General features: G+C 48.8%; 5 protein-coding genes across 5 annotated transcripts; 1 reads left to right on the top strand and 4 right to left on the bottom strand.

The window, feature by feature from the left end:
• Window positions 1–18: 18 nt before the first annotated feature.
• On the bottom strand, window positions 19–1,370 carry GGS22DRAFT_156333 (uncharacterized protein). The gene is made up of 2 exons (XM_047960350.1): window positions 836–1,370; window positions 19–778 (listed from the first exon to the last, which is right to left on the bottom strand). The coding sequence occupies exons 1-2, from the start codon at window positions 1,113–1,115 to the stop codon at window positions 375–377; spliced, it is 684 nt and encodes a 227-aa protein (XP_047820997.1). The 5' UTR covers window positions 1,116–1,370; the 3' UTR covers window positions 19–374.
• Window positions 1,371–1,949: 579 nt separating this feature from the next.
• Window positions 1,950–3,911, bottom strand: GGS22DRAFT_156331 (uncharacterized protein). The gene is made up of 2 exons (XM_047960349.1): window positions 3,050–3,911; window positions 1,950–2,993 (listed from the first exon to the last, which is right to left on the bottom strand). Exons 1-2 carry the CDS (start codon window positions 3,199–3,201, stop codon window positions 2,327–2,329), a joined length of 819 nt encoding a protein of 272 aa, XP_047820996.1. The 5' UTR covers window positions 3,202–3,911; the 3' UTR covers window positions 1,950–2,326.
• A 626-nt stretch (window positions 3,912–4,537) lies between these two features.
• GGS22DRAFT_105568 (uncharacterized protein) lies at window positions 4,538–7,574 on the bottom strand. Its single transcript, XM_047957794.1, has 4 exons — window positions 6,760–7,574; window positions 6,152–6,698; window positions 4,944–6,088; window positions 4,538–4,887 (listed from the first exon to the last, which is right to left on the bottom strand). The coding sequence occupies exons 1-4, from the start codon at window positions 7,133–7,135 to the stop codon at window positions 4,730–4,732; spliced, it is 2,226 nt and encodes a 741-aa protein (XP_047820995.1). The 5' UTR covers window positions 7,136–7,574; the 3' UTR covers window positions 4,538–4,729.
• Window positions 7,575–8,493: 919 nt separating this feature from the next.
• On the bottom strand, window positions 8,494–9,841 carry GGS22DRAFT_105573 (uncharacterized protein). The gene is made up of 3 exons (XM_047957795.1): window positions 9,688–9,841; window positions 9,563–9,625; window positions 8,494–9,498 (listed from the first exon to the last, which is right to left on the bottom strand). Exons 1-3 carry the CDS (start codon window positions 9,753–9,755, stop codon window positions 8,586–8,588), a joined length of 1,044 nt encoding a protein of 347 aa, XP_047820994.1. The 5' UTR covers window positions 9,756–9,841; the 3' UTR covers window positions 8,494–8,585.
• Window positions 9,842–13,624: 3,783 nt separating this feature from the next.
• Window positions 13,625–15,605, top strand: GGS22DRAFT_185995 (uncharacterized protein; the record flags this gene model as incomplete). The annotated part of the gene is made up of 6 exons (XM_047964392.1): window positions 13,625–13,746; window positions 14,023–14,231; window positions 14,303–14,360; window positions 14,447–14,666; window positions 14,724–14,845; window positions 14,924–15,605. 6 exons carry the CDS (start codon window positions 13,625–13,627, stop codon window positions 15,603–15,605), a joined length of 1,413 nt encoding a protein of 470 aa, XP_047820993.1.
• Window positions 15,606–15,787: the final 182 nt, after the last annotated feature.

Genomic DNA, 15,787 nt, shown 5'->3' with positions numbered 1-15,787 from the left:
CTATAACTTGAAAGAAACATCAATGGATCCTCTGCCATGTGAAAGGATATATATCATCATAAGCCGATAAGATTGTGGATTGATATGGGCTATTGGGTCCAGCAGAGATCAAAGAAGATAATGGCGACACAAAGTCATAAAATGAAACCAGGGCATCGAGAATCATTGAATTTAAAGCTCTAGATACTGGCATAAGAACTTCTGTTCTTGAGATCTAGATGCAACAAGTACATCCATAATATTCTTGTCATGCCTCATCAACGTGCACCACCCCTAGGTGACCTCCACGAAACCAAACTCCTCGCGCGAATAGAAGACGAGCTCTAAAGAGGGTATAAATCGACACCTCTACCTATCTAGACGTCCGGACCTTACTAACTCCTCACATTTCCAACACCACTCGACGTCAACATGCGGACATACCACCGGTGCAGGAACTCGATCTTCGGCGGGATAGGATGTCCAGCATCCTTGGCGAAAGTCCCAGCGCTATTGAACAAGGCCGACTTCAACTTGAATTCCGCCTGCGCAGCATCGCGATCGATCTTCGCGCTGAAAAAGATTAGGCCGTCCGAATTCCTCAGTCCGGGCTGCAGCGGGGATCCGCCGCACCGGACGACGATCTCGTTGCCGTCGTTGCTCACCACCTCGAAGTGGTTGGTGAATTTCAGTCCCTTCTCGAAACTGGCGACTTTGAGCTCGTTGGTCTGCCACAGCTGGTTTTCCGTTCCGGGTGGCTTGTCGTAGAACTCTTGGTATTTGGTCTGAGGCCAGAAGTCTGGGCGGAGTGTTAGTCGGCTAGTTCAGTGAGGGGAAGTCTGGGATGCAATCGTACTGAAACCGCCCCATACGCCGCGGCAAAACTCGAGAGTGAGTGCCTTTTCGTCGTTGCGAAGTTCGGGTTTGACGGCTGCTAGAGGTATCCGCTTGATAACGACATCTTGAAGTGCCGGGTTGTCCTTCGGGTTATATTTTTTATACGTTTTGGTCTTGAACATGGGATCGTTCTTAGTGAGGTCGACGATGGTAGTGGTGGAAGCTAGATAGGACATATACGTCCCTAGGGTGATACCACCGGCCGGAATTGCTAGCAAAGTCGTTCTAATTATGCCCATTTTGCTCCGATTTCGTGACGTATTTGGAGTTTAGTTTAGTAGAGAAGTTGTTCATGTAGATAACATCGCGTGATCGCGGGTTACGTACGATACGCTCTATGTGTGAATCTTCAATCCTGGTTAAATAAATTGGGGCACTAGCAATCGGAATTAACCCGGCATTTCACTATAATAGGTACAAAGTGATAGGGTATTTATAGGCGGAAAATATATGGCTGCAGCTACATGATAGTTTTTCATCGATGATGCTTGAATACTGCTATAGTTTTAGAAGTTAGACTTTGATGGCCGTATTATTGTTTATAAGTCATGTTAATTTGATTCGTCAAATATGTCTCTTTCTGTCGTGAGACTGTTACATAAGACGCTGATCAAGACAGCTATCTCCAATTCTAAGGTATGTGCCTACTAACTAGGTAGGTAGATCAAGACAAGAAAATGAGAGTCGATATATTTGTGTGCTACCAAAATGTGATATAACGCAAGGGTTGATACCACAGAAAGATAAATTGGCAACAATCACAAGTCGCTCTAGCACGCAAATATGACCGATAGCAAGTGGGCGAATGGGAAATCGGTTGATTAATCGTGCAATAAAAGTGTGAAGAGAGAAGAAAAAAGAGGAACGAAAACCAAGAATTCGGACGTGTACAAAAGATGGATTGTAGGTCACGTGTTAAATAGGCTAGGATCCACTAATGAAATCCCTTCAAATTTGTAAACCGACTAAATTTTCTTTCCAATATTCACTTCATTCAACAACCATCTCGACTATCTCAACTTCAACGAAGATGTCCCACAGCAGTCACATCATTAAATTTCTTTGAAGTATAAGGTATAGTAAATACTACTATCATAGAATCCACCTCGGAAGGCGTTCTATCTATGCGTAGTATTATTCCCGTCCCACCTCTCTTCTCTTTTTTCTCATCTTGACAACGACCCAATTGTCGAAACCCACAAATTGCCTACCTCCTGCGACTCTCAATGCGCAAGAGCGTCAACTTCTTTATTATCGTTCGTGTGGGAGAATGAACCAAGGCCTAGACAGCCGGTCCAATCCACCCTGCTACCGTAGACCGAGTGCGGCAGCAGGACTAATGAGGACAAACACACCATATTGACTGATTTCATGAATTTGTATTTGTTTATTTACGTATTTACAAGAATATATCATCTGTAACCCTATCTTCCTAGCCAATCCAGTCCGTCTACGGTGTCCCGGGAGACCCGTCATCTACACCGGTATCAAAGCCCGAGACGAAATCTCCCTTTGCCTTGTCGAGGTTGGACTGGAAGGTTGCGTCCTTGAACGCAATCGTAGCGCTGCCGAAATCATACGCAAATAACTTGTCGCGAAGAGCCGTGCTTGGGAATCCATTGTACGAGATCAGCGCGCCGTAAAACCACTTTCCTGTGTCGTTCTCGATGCTATCATCACCCGCATTCGCGAATCGGAAGTCGTGAGTGCCAAGTCCGTCCTTGTTGTAAACCGCCTTAGGATGCGTACCATCCCACCGGACTTCGCTGGCGGCCTTGGTCTGGTACTTGCCATGCTGCGACACGGCGACGGCGACGGCTTCGTTGTTCTTGGTAAACACGACAATGTGCTCCCAGTCGTTACGGTGCCCTGGGTCTATGGCGATATTGGGAATCGCAACGTCCTTCTCGAAGTAGTAGTCATACAAATAGGCGCAGAATCCGTTGTTACACCGCGCCCTGGAGTACACGTTGTTGTTCTGCAGATCCGACAGGTCATGACAGTCCTTTGACAGGCCGGTGTTTTCGTGATCGAGACCGGGACATATGTCACCGTTCGCTCCGATAGCAGGGACGTTATAACACCCATCAGTATCGAAATCCATCGCCGGTTGCCATCTATATATATGTAAGTGTTCATAGTCACGTCGAGTCGCGAAAAGTGACCAACTCACTTCTTGTCATTGGCCGTCGCTTTTTCTGGGAGTGCCGTCGGTGGATCCCGGGTCGTGAGAAGCTTTAGCATATGCTCAATAGGGTTGCCATTCACGACCGGAGTAGCAGTGGCTACCAGTAAGGCCAACCCTGTGGTGGCGAAGCTAGGCATATTGATGGGTGGCTTTTCGACTTAGATGAGGTGGCTGCAGGACGGCTGATCTCGCTCTTTCGACACCACCTTCACGGTCTTCCATCATTTTTATATCCTTCCCGCCATGCTACTGTATTGGGTAGTTTCTCCATTCCCCCACAACATGGTCACGATAGATTTGGAGTAGATAATCGACGGCAAGCTTGGACCTGAACCAGGATCTTCTTCAGGGGCTAACACGGCCCGCCTTCCTTCTTAGGAATCGCATGAACGCTGGCGTTACCTTATACCGCGCTCACTTAAGAAGACCACCCCATTTCCTATCATTTCCCCAACGTGCTCGTTACTTAGTTAAGCCTAGCCGTTAGCCTCCTAGCCTCCTCCCAGGTGGTTTCCTTCTAGCTTCACAGCGAATCTATGGTATTAAAAGGGGTGGCTTATGGGTATCTGTCGATCGTGATTGAGGCTGAGGTTAAGCCCCGAGCATATGACCGATCTCCAGAGGATTTCCAATCCGATCAAAAGCCTGGCTATTTTTAAAAACCTGAAGGAGCCAGACTCGCATCATCACTCTGCCGACCTCCTTCCAATTCCGTTCGATGCTGGACTTTGTACTGTGTCGCCGATTGTTATCGGAATCCATATCAATGCCGTTTTCTTCTAATTCCATCGTCTGTCTCACTATGTGGTATCGCGACATATCAATTATCTAACCTAGGTGTTTACACTAGTAGCAACATCGATGAGTTATACCCGTTTCCTCATCGGCTGTTTCACTATACGTCCAGGGTCCAATTGTAGCCCGGCGTGATAACCCTATTGAATGGGGCCTGTCTTCGGTGGACTAATTGGCATCTCTAGGCACGTTACTCGTCTGTTATTGGGTGAATCCCCACACGTGTGCGGACCTGGCGATCTCGACACTACCGAGGTAGGTAAGAGTAGCTGCGATTTTGGGGTACGGACACCGAAGGCGACGCTGCAAGTGACGATGGGTGGCTGCAGTTGATCTAGTCAACAGCCAATGGAAAGGTAAGCATTAGACCTGTGGCTTAAAGCTATCGAATTCATGGTAAATTTGTCCGGAACCCTATTCCACTGCGCGCAGGTTTAGAATCATAAAAATCAACCGGGAAATAAGACATGTGATATTCATGTTCTAAATGACCGACACCACCCCAATCCGATTGTATGTATCCCGAGTTAAGAAAAATACTCAAACATGATAGTTATAATATAGCCGCCAATGATACAGAAATTGTAATACATCGAAGATAGGCTCTAATGCAAATACCCAACATGGTATGATAGGATCTACTCTATCGTCTTGATGGCACCCCATAAACCCTATTCGTGTATACATAATATAGCTGTAGGTAAAACCGTTCCCAACATGAACTCGTCCCGGGGGTATTCAAACACATAGACTCCCAACCCGTCCCCGTCGTATATCATACACATCTAAGATGATATATATAGGTATATAGAATACATTTCATATCCCGAAATGGCCTAGATGGTAGGTAATAGTAAAAATAAATCAGGTTTAGTATTGTCCGTCAAACAGGTATCTCTCGTCGGTAAACGACAGCAGGAATCTTGCCACGAGGCGGCCCGTGTAGTTCAGCGACACGTCGCGGGGGAATGGGTGACCCTCCTGGTTAGGTAGGATGGGGTCTGCGACGAGGAAGTCAAGCTCGTGCCCTATTGGACGATATTAGTTTCCTGTCACGTTATAATATTAAGAGGGAGAGGCTCACAACTATCACCCTGCAATAACTCCTTCAAACTCCTTACCATCTCCGCCGACGCATCGTCCAGCTCTGCGATCTGCGACAAGTTCCCATCGACGAGGGGGTTAAACGCCTTAGCTCCAGTGTCGCGCGTGTGCGTCTGGTATATCTGATGGAACTGGTACGCGAACTGCTTGAATGGCATGTTATCGATCTCGCGGCACAGCGAAAGCGCGAAGTCGCGCTTGTACTCTGGCTTGCTGCGGTTGCGGATCGCGATCTCGTTCTGCGAGATGACAAACGTGTCCGCCGCCGTCTCCACCGTCTCCATGAACAGACACAGGACCAGGAACGCGGCTAGGCAGGGGCCCCACTCGCGCCGCAGCTTCGGCTTGAGCGATTTGGAGAAACCGTCGAAGAGGAGCTGCATCTCGCGTAGGAGCATCTCGTCTAGTACGGCCTTGATCTGTCGGTTGAGCACGCGCGCCGTGAGGAACATGTTGTTATGAGGTACCATGTTGGTACCCTTGAGGCTCTCGAGAGTAGGCTGCGTGAGACAGAGTTGCCGCGTGAGCACGTAGTGCATGACGTAGATAGATAACGCACGTTTGACCATGGACGATTGGGTGGACTCGGAGCGTTGTGCGTAACGTTGAATGATCGTCAAGACCTTCTTTGGTAACTGGGTACACCGGATTGCATCTGTGACCTGCTCGGCGTACATAGGATCCGAGCTGAGATTATGGACATACTCCCGGGCCCTCCTCTTAAGCTCTTCCCTCTGAGCCGAATTCTCGGGGTCGATACCTATGGGAGCAGCGCCACGAGACTGTAGGTCCATCTGGTTCATGCCCATATTCATGTGCCAATGCTGGAGGATCTCTGCGGACTTGGGCGTGAAGAAGCTGGCGGGAATGGTCAATGTGGACCCGAACCGCGCACCTGAGAATAGCTCGACCGTGCACGTGAGCTCCGAGCCGTTGGGCTTGAAGTTTTCAACATGGTCGCTTATAAAGCTAGTCATCTGGTCCTTCTTGAAGTGGTTCCGGATGAAGTCAGGAAACAACACCGGCAAGAAATCGCCGAATTGCCAACACATGATCTGGGGTACTTGGGTAGAGAGCTTCTTGCAGTTCTTACACGGCCGCTCCTTATCACACTTAACTTTGCGACTATGTAAGAGTAAGTTGTCCGTTTACCGATACAAGATAGAAAGGGTAAAGGGGAATACACACCTGTGGCAGCAGAAACATGCCCCCAGTCTCCGGACTTGTAGAGCACTCTCCTTGGTATCATGTGCTAATGGCCCTTTCCTTCCTCTCTGTGTAGTTCTCATCGTGTCGAAACACTCGAATAAATTGGGTTTCCCTGACTGTTGGTTGATGAGGTTTGGAGTCATGATGACAAACTTGCTTGACGATTCCGACTTCTTCTTCTCGACCTTGTAACCATTTCTAACCTTCCGTATAGGACTCGCGCCCTTACCGGTTTCCGACTTCACGTACGGTGATCTCGGGCTCGAGTGGTGAGAGCTATGTGTTGGTGAGACCTGTCTAGGAGACTGGGATGTGAAGCTGTTCGTTTCGTCTATTACTCCTGAAGCAAAGTCTTCGTTTTTCAAGTTCATCGGCGCCCATGGCGGGACATTATTGTCGTTTCGGAATTGTTGCGGGATGCCAAGGTCGACTGGCTGAGGAACTACGTCGAACCCTTCTAATCCTGACATGTCGGCAGCGGTCATACTGCCCTGAAATGTAGAGTAATATTGCGTCATATCCATGTCTGCAACTCATTAAACCGGCACTTCAATTATGATAAGTCAGGTTAAGATGCGACAACTTACCAGTCAACTGCTCGTTGAATATCATCTCTTGGCCGGCAATGAATTGATGTTCGTCGAAGGCCGGCATTAATTGGCCGTCCATTCCTGCGGAAGCCATCATGGAGGTTCCTGCCGCGCTATCTGGATATGAAGTAGGGGGCACCGCGCGAGCCTGATCGTGGTCCAACTGTAAGGGAGACATGGCAACGGGTGAGGCTTGCATCTGATTAGGGTACCCAACTATTCCCCAGCTATGCATACTTGAGCTCGCTGGACTAGGCATGAAACCGACTGATGCCGGGTTCGACTCTACATATTGCCAGGAGTCGGAGTCGTCGCCGGATTCCATAGGAAAGCTGTGCCTTGAAGATGGGGAAGCAGATGCGACAGAGGCCATGATGACGATATTCTATCGTGAAGAATTTTCTATCAAGATGCGTAAGAACCCAAAAATCATAGCATTTATTAATAGAATTCGCAGTTCCCGACCCCTCCGCGATCGTACTTTGAAATTATCTTCAAGATCACAATAAATGCCGAAAGGCTGTTTGTCGTGGGTTCGTGCTACCGACTAATTGCTAGCCGAGCAAACAGAAGCGAGATTTTATGAGAGAAACGGGTGTCGCCGGTGCAGTTCTGGGTTGCTTGTTCTCTCAGGATTTCCCAACGAAGCCGCTCGGTAACGGATTGGCCGACGCAGATGGACTTTAGAACCCCAGAAATTCCATTATCAGGAACACCCAAGACGGCCGCGAGCTGAGGGGCCTTGCCTGCTTAAAGGTGTCCCAGAGATGACGGCTCCGCCACTGAGAAACTAGGCTCGATTGGATGACCGACAGCAGATGGACTGTTACGATAATAATAGCGCACTAGTCCCATTTTGTAATTCGGTGTCGATCCTATGGCTGTGTAGATCATAGCCAATCGCAGCGCGCGAAGGCGTATGGCACTTTTAACTGAAGATATGACAATGGTGAGACGGAAGTTTGCGGATTCTCGAATTGGATTCTAGATTAGGTAAAGACTAGATAATTCCCTAGATGTTTATCCGGCGCCGACGAGTAACTATAAGGCGATTTCAAGTAATAATCAAGCATTGTCGAGCTTATAAGATCGAACCGTCATCGCCATCTCTACCAGCAGCCTCGAATCCCTGCGAAATATAGGTAGGCTGGTAAGGTTGTCAATTGTCACCTGCGGGGGGCTAGGGGGGTGATTGCGCCCGAGCTGCGTTGTGCTCACACACACCTGCGCATCTTGAACGGTTGGGCGAAAGATGGCGCAGAGAATGTGCATTTCTTCAACCCAAGTTCCTCGTGCTTTATGCCCAACAGTGCCACTTGTCCAATCCCGCCAAGGCAATCCTGACCTGGCCGCCCAAAACCACCATCCGAAAGCATCGGAAAACGTAGATCTCCCGATCGAAAAACCCCAGAAAACCCATCTACAAAGTAGCATGGTTACGTCGTTAGGAGATTTGAAAATAATAACAATACATCATCATGCTTGCTCGCTCGCTCGCTCGAAAATGAGACAAGTCTATCCCATCCTCGTCAATTTCAGAACTCGACCGCTCCGAACCCGTACCAGACATTACCGTATCGCGCCTCAAAATACGAACGATGCCTCTTCCTCCGCCTACGCTGTCGAAAGGAGACGGTAAAGAGAAGGAAAATCGTGATTCATTCTTCCCGCATAAAAGCGGCTTCATACATTGTTAACATATTATTCGGGGGCGATCCAGGCGCTGCCCAATGCCCTCGGGGCGAGTCTCGGTGGCCCATCAAAAAAGCCTCGAGAGGAAAAACGTTGATATCATCATCGACCAAGATGCCGATGGTATTTGTTCAGCGGAACCGTGCCGATGCTGCAGCACTTCGTTCCTGAATCTGTTGTTCGGTTGAAACGTATAGTCTGTCCAGGTAGTCCATGGCGGCTGCGTCCTTGAGGATCTTCGCAACCTGGATACCGGCGCTGATCAGTTGCAGGATGTTACGGTCATCCTTTAACGGGCGCGACTGATGCTTTGCGGCATGTCGCATTTCCAAAGAATTTTCCAGGATGGTCACGAATTGCTTGATCTGTCCGTTATAGAGGACCCGGGCGGGTATCCGCCTCTTCGTTGCGAGACGCTTCAGTAAGTAAACCCATTCGGTCCATTCTCTATCCTGGGGCCTCTCGACGGGCCTCATATCCTGGGTCAACGGGATCGGAAACTGGTATTTGGCAACAAAGTCGAACGCGCACTGCGAGAGTCGATCGTTGACTTGCGTCAGGACACTATCCTGCTCTTGCACCAGAAGGTTCGTTGGGAGATGCGGCAGCTCTCTCTCCTGCATAGCAACATAATCCGGCGGAGGTCTCGCTAGAAACTGGTGTGGTCCGTCGAACTCATCTCTGTTAGATGGTCGTCTCTGGGGACGGCTCTTGCCACTGTTCTTAGATTTTCCTACTGACGAGGCACCTCCGCCACCGTTATCCAGGGTGTAATCCGATAGACCGGGAGATGTGATGATATCATCAACGGAGTCCGTCGGAGAGTATCTGTCTGGGGCATCCCAGCCCTGAGAGCTCGTGCTAGTATACGAACCGTACGCCGCCCCGGAAGAATTTCCATATTGCCCGGACTGCGCTCTCGAGATGTAAACCGGCGATGAAGTGTAGGCGGACTGGTGCCGCGCGACTGGACCACTAGTCCCCACTACCGACACGCTGGCCGGTGAACTATACGATGGACCGGATCCGGACGAGTAAATCACACTTCGGAAGCCAGTGTTATTCCCATGGTTTACGAAACGAGGGGGGACTTCTCATTCACCCTTACCTTGAACTTGGGTATCCGTTCTCACGGGCGCTACCTGAATATGAGCCGTCATCGTAGATGACGCTTTAAGGATGTCAGCTTGACCGCAACAGCATAGACCGGAAAACGTGGTTTAATAATCGCACCTGCGCGAGGAATTCCAGGATCCGTGAGACATGGCAGAAGTTCTGTAGATCATTTCTTGCTGGGCCATGTCTTTACAACTTCTTTGGAGAACAAAGAAAAATACGGCCGGCAGGACGGAGAGGATGTGGGATGAAATAAGAACCGCACTGGTTCCCGTAGAAGGTAATAGTCCGGCGATGTACACCTGGCTTTCCAGAGTAGGGACCCCGGAAAGCACTCCTTTTGTTCTAAACACGGATTCTAAAGTTTGGTTCTCTTGGGTCCACGGACGATGTCCTCTGCAGGATAGACTGGCTCGATTTGGGAGCGGTGGATCGCGATTGCGCGCTGCTGACCGGGAAAAGAAAGGGAAATCAAGTGGCTCGGCGGATTTGGTAGTAACCTTGGGAGGACAACATAAGCCCGGATGCGAAGGAAATATTGCATGCTCCAGTATAGATGGAACCTTTGAAGGCGGCAGGTATGGGATATCTTCACCTTGATCCAGAGAAGGCAAGCCCTTGGAATGAATCGTGCTTTCGAGATTTTCGAACCGAGATGGGAGCACTTTATTGTATGATAAACTCAGTAAGGAATTTGCCACCGTAGTGACTTCGAGATGACGAGCCGCGCCGGAGCAAGGCACTCCCCAGATCCAACGTCAAGGGGCTCGCCCCAGCTCTAACTCAAACTCCAGACTGGGGCTGTAACGTAGGTCCAAGGCGGACCTCACGCGTTGCGGATTTAGTTAGGGATGGGGTTATAGATGCCTTCTCGGGCGCCTGGCACCGATTCGAGACGGGGCTGGACGAGTCGCCAAACTCAAATCAGTCAAGATCGACCAGCGAAGAGGTTCGATCAGAGGCGTAAGACAGATGGCAGTTCGAAAAGAGTTACTGCAGATGTCCAGGAACACCCTGCCTATGGTGCATGATGTTGAACCGAGACGACCCTCTCCAACCCATGGTGATAATAATTATCCACTGAAAGTAGCGGGATAGAAGCAAAGCCGTAATTGGATGTTGCAGCCCAATCACGGTAGGGCACCATTGGGCAGCTTAAGAACTAAGAGTTAAGAGGCCTTTTTGTTCCTGCTTGTCGTCTTGTTGCCCAAAGATTGCAGCCTCTTGCAGCGTCCGAGGGGGGGTAATAGTGTAGATTATTGCAGGGAAAGACCTGGTGGACGAATAGCGGTGACCCATCAGGGCGGACTATCTGACTAGATTGGGCAGAAAAGCGTTGCACGAGGAACGAAGCCCAACCCTATGTGCAGGTACGGTACGTTGCTGCCCGGAGCATTCTCGTCCAGTGTCTATCGATGTACTGTAGTTCGTCGAAAGATTGAAGGACCGGGAGCGCGAGAAAAAGGAAAAGAGATAATAAACCACCAACCGAAAAGCAAGATAGTGGGAATGTCGACGTGTGCGAGACGACCTCACTATGAGAGCATGTGCGGGATGGTTCGCCGACCACTTACCACGTATTCGGAATCCGTTTCCACACCTTGGATGCCATCATGATATTAGGCCTCTTCAGTTACTAGGTATGCCCTAGCCATTGCTAGGCCCTACGGTCTTAATGGCGTCAATGTAATAGGATCTGGGACGATGTCGATTAGTAAACTACGCATTTTTGAAAGTTGTTGATTTTAGAACGATCTAAATCGATTCCAAGGTTCATATTGTGAAGAAAAACTTATAAGCTTAAAGCTTAGACCACTGTATCGCACTTGCTCCAGGGCTGTTGTAATTCAAAGTTCAGAGACCCGCTTAGCGTGGATTGAGTGAATATTGGAAGTGGCTGGAACTATTTGCCAATTGTGCAGTTGGCAGTTGCACTGTAAAGCCCTAGAGTTTCCGGGTTTTTACTTCCAGTTGTAAAGCCGTCATACCTTTCTGTTAGTACTTTATTCTAACAACTTCGCGTATCGGCAAAAGCCATCGACTATAAGCGTAACTACCTACCTACATAATCATGGGGATATTTCTTTGGATAAAGTTAAGTATGGGGTGTATGATTGTGTATAGTATAGAAGTATTGGGTGGATATCTCCTATCCAAAGTCCTACATGTACGGCGCAACATCTCAGTATCTTCTTGCCATTTGTCTGGTAGGTAGCGAAGCAATATTATGAACTGCAGAATTGCAAAAGGACATCCATAGATGTGGATGCTGTAAGCATGAGGGCACATTCAAGGAAGCGCCGGTTACCTTGATTGCCGCGTTGGGGTACACTCGGCCAAAATATAGATTAAAACAGGTATATACTGCTTGAATTGAGGCAGGCTTGTGGCGTAGAAGTTAAGGAACGTGAGATTATAGAATGTGATAAGCAGCGTGACCATTTCGACGCCAATAGTATCTTTGAAGTGTGTATGTTTAATAGGGGCTATGTCAGCTTAATGGGAGGTCTAGACAGATAAATGAAATATTGGAATTGGCCGGCCGTTTGTTGAGAAATTGGCGTTGATTGTCGAGAATTGACTGGCGTCGCCTTGTTAGAAAGGCTATCGATCTGCCACCATACACAAACCTCAACCGATCCATATTAAGAGGCTCTCGAACCTCTACACGAATACCCCTGACAATGAATAAAGTAGAGTAACATCGATTCTAAAAGTGAGTGAGATGAAGCGCGTAATCATGACGGACAGTCGGATATTTTCGAATGGTTGGTTCATAGTATGGTAGCAACGATGCAGAAACATGCCTGCTCACACGTGGTAATATCTTGACTTGGGACGAACAATAACATGATAAGTCTTCTAATCCATGAATTGGACGATACACCATTGGCGAGATGGCCTGAATGCCCTTTCAATGGCAGGACAATTGCGGAAAACCGTAGTTCAACCCTAGTGACAATGTGATGTAAGATCTTTTTGACTTGGTTACGACCTCGTCGACGCTTCATACGGCGTATAGAAAACAGGGGGAGAGTCGAAGACCAGGTATGTACCCCTAGATATGCATAAGGTTCTTAGCCATAAGGCGAAGTTGGATGTCTAGACTTCTGACATAAAAGATGAGCAGATCTGTGATATGTCCTTTTTCTAAACTTCTATGGACCAGTGGGGATTCTATGCCATGGATTGTTATGCCAACTTAATCATAAAATGTAACAGTGCTACGGATAGGGTTACGCGTATTCCATATCGACTTTTCAGCTCGTGCTACTCTTTCTATCTTCAGGATCGCAGTGTCTCATGCTAGCCCTATTATGGAACCTCAACTTTGCATCAATTAAAGGGTCCGCCAGTCCGCCAATCGAGATATGGAACGCTTGTTTAGTCCCACAAAATATGAAAATGTGGAAAGTGTCTGCCTTATGCCTCCTCCCGACGGAACGGGGAGGCACTATTAGCACAGATCTTTAATTCTATTAATATCTCTCGGAAACCTGTGGATGATATTGGTTGGACATTCATCTATCGTAGTGACCGCTTTATATTCGTATTGAGAGGGACCTGCGAAAAGATTGAGTGTGCGGTGCGGTGCGGTGTGTTGTGGAAGTAATTATTCGTTATGCACATGGCGCACTGCTATCGTCCAGCCATCCAGCCGGTGAGCTGAGAGTTTATCACAATCTGACAGGCATGTGTCGGGATAATCAAGGATCCAGCCGTTGAAGCCGGAAGTGTTTATTAAGCTTGGTAACCCCGGTCGAATCGGTTCGCTTGAGTCGACGCTGGATGATGACGGTGGGGCTTTCAAGCATACAATGCCACAGAAGGGTAGGATTCGACCAAGAATGGCTCAATGAAATCATCGCGTGGTGACCAGGGGTAGGAAATTCGTCTGCCTGACGAGTTCATTGATAATATAATGAGATGTGAAGATGTCAGAAGATTACGGTTTCGAATGCCGTATATGTTCTTTTCTATTGTGGTACGGCTTTAAAATCGAAATAGAGCGCTGCTTACGAATCTCGAGTATCAGATGCATCTGTTACATACGATGGCTGAATCAGCCCCAGCAACCCAGCGTCAGCGACAACGCAAATTTCATCGAAGGTCGAGGAATGGCTGTTCCACGTGCAAGGCTAAGCACATCCGGTGCGACGAGCGAAGACCTCTTTGGTAAGTCGCCGAAATGTGACTCCGTGAGCCGATGCGGGTTGCGTCTGAGTGAGTGTATACGAAGCACGCCGCCGAATTTTTCGCATTTGCACAGGCGATTGGTGCCCGACGCAAACCAAACTTGTGTTACATACGTTACCTCCTTGAGCCCTTGTTCCGCAGATGAAGCAATCTGCGCCTATCTACATTAGTCCATCTCTTGCTTGCCCTCCCTGCGTCCCATTGACCGGAGGGTTCTCTCAAAACCGCGTTTCGGTGAGGCTGACTATGCCGTAGTACATATTGTCTTCGACATGGTGGAGAATGTGGCTATCCGGACGGAGATGCTGAGTCCAATACTACGGAGGCCGAGTGCAGATCCGGATCTAGGGAGCCTCACGACTCTACCGAGCCAAGTCTACACCTGGTAGACGCTACCCCGAAAGACCCATTCCTAGGGACTTCGTACGACGTACCCCACAGGTCACGATCGTTATTCCAACTCTGTGAGTGATGCCGGTTACGTTGGGCAACGGCACAACATGTGACCGGATACTAACGAGTATTGATGTCCAAGTCACAAATACGAAGGTATTATACACCACTCGTGTCGAAAGAGATGCCAATTCGTTTATGTGAGTAGATGATCGCAATCGTGGCTGTGGGGCAGCTTTAATTCCTTAATTCCTCAAGAGACTGGACCTAACTTGCAGAAACCTAGCGTCCACAAAGCCTTGTCACATCCGGGATTCCTCCACGCTGCGTTGTTAATGACAGCCCTGCACTGGGCTTGGTCCACCGGCGATGTCGAGCATTTCCGAGTCCCTTACCTCTATCACAAGCTGCAGGCAATACGATTTGTAACCGATCAGCTAAGGCATCCGGACGCGGCTGTTCACGATGGCACGATTGCTGCCGTTTCGACCCTCGCTTTGGTCGAGGTACGCGTCACCAAGACCCAGAAAATGCCCTTCAGTCCGCCTACTAACCGCTGCTAGAATTCCTTGGGGTCCGTTGACGCCGTCTCATCTCATTTACGGGGACTTGCGAAAATAAAGGAGCTGCAAGGCGAAGATAGACGGCCCAGGAAGATGGGCCTACTCCAACGAATGATCTTAATGTGCGTGCAATGCCTATCCCTGTCTGACGTGCCTGTCGCTTGTCTGCCTGATGAAGGCTAACGGTTTTCTCCTCGTAGGGCAGCAAGAAGTGTCTCTAGTCGCCCCGTCTGGGACATCCTTGACATTAGTAGAACGGACTTCGTGCATCAGTCAATGATCATATCGCTGCTGCGAGTTGCACTTCGACCGATCTATAGTCTGTACATACTGGGCGGCTCGCACGATTCAGGAGAGCCGCTCTCCGAGATCCTAGCGAGAAAAGCCCCCCATCCCCGGGCGAGCGATAGCAACGTCCTAAGCCCCCTTAGATCAGTGGACTCTAGTAGGTCGGGGTTTATAGCCTGTTACTTCTACCTCTACGTGATCATGCGTGAAGGCTGCGTCGATTCCTTCATACTTAACTGGTTCATCGAGCAATTGCTAGCAGATGTATGTCGCACCGAGATCCCGATGCAAAAAGGACAATACAGCCAATCTCTTTGGTTTTGGTCCGTCATGTTTGGGGCATGTGCCACGATGGCTGCTAAAACGAGTGACGACCTCGAAGAGAGTCAGATGAAGGTGATGCGAGACGTGTACCTTGATAAGATAAACCTCGCAAGCCAAATGCTGAGGATAAAGAACTGGGAAGCTGCGAAGTCGATTCTGATGCTCTTCGCTTGGGAGGATAACTTTGACGGGGAGATGGAGTTGAAGGCTGTATGGGAACAAGCAGTCTGGGAAGACGAGGGGAGATGCTTTGAATGGCACGGCGCATGAGATGTCGACTAATGAGGTTGTGTATGCCTTGTACATATGTGTATATAATAAAATTACCGAAATGGTACTGTATATAGCGTCATCCCTAGATTGGGACCAAATACACGATGATACCCGTTAGAATTTCGTACGTTACGATATTGCTGTGTAGCTGAATGAAGCCATACTGATGCGAGGTTGAA

Source organism: Annulohypoxylon maeteangense (genome assembly GCF_022496945.1).
Source record: "Annulohypoxylon maeteangense strain CBS 123835 unplaced genomic scaffold GGS22scaffold_4, whole genome shotgun sequence".
NCBI classification, from domain to species: Eukaryota; Fungi; Ascomycota; class Sordariomycetes; order Xylariales; family Hypoxylaceae; genus Annulohypoxylon; species Annulohypoxylon maeteangense.
Note: the sequence above shows the minus strand (reverse complement) of the source record. Positions and strands in the feature narration are given on the sequence as shown.

Coding starts and splice junctions, on each gene's coding strand:
- GGS22DRAFT_156333 (XM_047960350.1), bottom strand. CDS start 1,115: ATGGGCATAATTAGAACGACTTTGCTAGCAATTCCGGCCGGTGGTATC. Junction 779..835: donor CGGCGTATGGGGCGGTTTCA/GTACGATTGCAT, acceptor CACTCCGCCCAG/ACTTCTGGCCTCAGACCAAA.
- GGS22DRAFT_156331 (XM_047960349.1), bottom strand. CDS start 3,201: ATGCCTAGCTTCGCCACCACAGGGTTGGCCTTACTGGTAGCCACTGCT. Junction 2,994..3,049: donor GCGACGGCCAATGACAAGAA/GTGAGTTGGTCA, acceptor ACATATATATAG/ATGGCAACCGGCGATGGATT.
- GGS22DRAFT_105568 (XM_047957794.1), bottom strand. CDS start 7,135: ATGGCCTCTGTCGCATCTGCTTCCCCATCTTCAAGGCACAGCTTTCCT. Junction 6,089..6,151: donor GCATGTTTCTGCTGCCACAG/GTGTGTATTCCC, acceptor ACTCTTACATAG/TCGCAAAGTTAAGTGTGATA. Junction 4,888..4,943: donor GTTATTGCAGGGTGATAGTT/GTGAGCCTCTCC, acceptor ATCGTCCAATAG/GGCACGAGCTTGACTTCCTC.
- GGS22DRAFT_105573 (XM_047957795.1), bottom strand. CDS start 9,755: ATGGCCCAGCAAGAAATGATCTACAGAACTTCTGCCATGTCTCACGGA. Junction 9,626..9,687: donor TCCTGGAATTCCTCGCGCAG/GTGCGATTATTA, acceptor ACATCCTTAAAG/CGTCATCTACGATGACGGCT. Junction 9,499..9,562: donor AACGGATACCCAAGTTCAAG/GTAAGGGTGAAT, acceptor TGGCTTCCGAAG/TGTGATTTACTCGTCCGGAT.